Genomic DNA, 1686 nt, shown 5'->3' on the forward strand with positions numbered 1-1686 from the left:
TGGGCTTTTTCTTGTGGGCTATTGTGCTGCTAGTTGATTCATGTGTTTTTAGTCCAATTAAACATTAGGTTGTACATGTATACTAGTATATAAATATTTATTTTTTCTCATCAAAATCTTGGGTATTTCATGGCATACCCAGGAATACCCCTGGCGCCGTCCATGGACACGGGGACGGCGAGGCGACCAGCGATGACCAATAGTAATAAGCTAGCTAGGCCGCGCACGTGCGTGGCCTTGAGACACCCCCAACAACCCAGCTAGCTAACACCATCGTCATCCGCACTACTACGAGTGCCGCTGCCCCGCTGCTCCGCTCCCAATACGTCCTACGTCGCAAGACAAAACAGATAATCATTAGCAAAGGTGTTGGTCCGTCCTATATATTCTATTTTTTTTAGAATCTCCTATATATTCTAGTAAATCATCGTACTGGGAAACACCATTCTTTTTTTTTGAAGAGCAAACTTTTTTACTCATTCGCCGCAGCAGAATCGCTGGCCACTAGACCCTCTACGAAAAGAGGTACATCATCCCACATAACATATCGTCACTGAGGGCACAGCTCCCATACGCTGCGAGAGCGTCAGCTACAGAATTACAAAGTCTAGGACAAACACAAATACTGAAAGAGCTGAACTCTGACATAAGCAGGAGCCGGAGTTCTGTAATTATTCCACCCCATGCTGAGAGCCGATACTCGTCACCTTCCACCGCCGCCTTGACCAGTATAGCATCAGTCTCCAAGATAACTCGGGACAGTCCCATGGAGGCCGCCATTCTTACACCTGCCTGGCAAGCAAGCAGTTCTGCATGTAGAGGGTTCATAAGAAACTTCTTGTCACCTGCTCCAGCTTTCACCATTGATCCCTGGTCATCTCGGATGATGAATCCCCAGCCACCATGGCTACTACTGCTATCAAAAGCTCCATCCGAATTGATCTTGAAAACCCCAGGCGGTGGTTTGGTCCACTTCTGAACCTGACGAATTTCCGGCAATAGAGACACCCCATCTTGTTTCTGAAATCGGTCAGCCAATGCAGCTGTGACATACGCTACCTCCACAGCAGTCCTTCTCCTTCCTTCCTCCCTCCATTTATTCCTTTCAGTCCACCATAACCACAACAGCAAAACTACTTTCAGCTGCGTCATCGAGTCAAGCTTCAAGATTTTCTCCATCATAGCTCTAGTGGATTCAGCCAACAACATATTGTTAGATTGATCTCTAATCCTAAACTGGGCCCAACGGCCCAGTTGGGTCTTTGATCCGCGCTCTGATCGGGGGTGCCCAGCCCACTATGGCTGGAGGGCCCCTGTCACACTGCACAAATAAATAGAGGTGGGGGCCGTCGGCTCAAGTCACGAGGTTCGCCTGAGCTGAGCTCCCCACCGAAACATAAACCCTAATACGATCTAGAGGAGCGCAGCCAGTGATGGGAAGCCACCAGCTGCGCCGCCCCGCTCCACCGACGTCGACGGCTTCATCGGCCTCTTCCCCGAACGTCGCTGCCCGTGCGCTGACTTCATCGACGAACGAGATGGTCGACGCCTCTGGATCGACTCCCTCTGCGGTGTCAGGTTTGACACGTCCATCTTCTACCCCTCCCTTTTTCTCTCGTTCTACCTACTGTTACTACACTAGTAGATGTTCTAGGGTTCATGATTCTATTCAACAGCAAGTAAACA

The 1686-nt window shown here is 49.6% G+C and overlaps 1 protein-coding gene across 1 annotated transcript; it reads right to left on the reverse strand.

Moving 5' to 3' along the window:
- Positions 1-513: 513 nt before the first annotated feature.
- LOC136526671 (uncharacterized) lies at positions 514-1152 on the reverse strand. Its single transcript, XM_066519264.1, has one exon. It carries the CDS (start codon positions 1150-1152, stop codon positions 514-516), a length of 639 nt encoding a protein of 212 aa, XP_066375361.1.
- Between the last annotated feature and the right edge of the window lie 534 nt (positions 1153-1686).

This window comes from Miscanthus floridulus, chromosome 19 (assembly GCF_019320115.1).
Source record: "Miscanthus floridulus cultivar M001 chromosome 19, ASM1932011v1, whole genome shotgun sequence".
Classification (NCBI taxonomy): Eukaryota; Viridiplantae; Streptophyta; class Magnoliopsida; order Poales; family Poaceae; genus Miscanthus; species Miscanthus floridulus.

Bases quoted from the DNA above. Each gene is read 5' to 3' on its own strand.
- LOC136526671 (XM_066519264.1), bottom strand. From the start codon at position 1,152: ATGACGCAGCTGAAAGTAGTTTTGCTGTTGTGGTTATGGTGGACTGAA.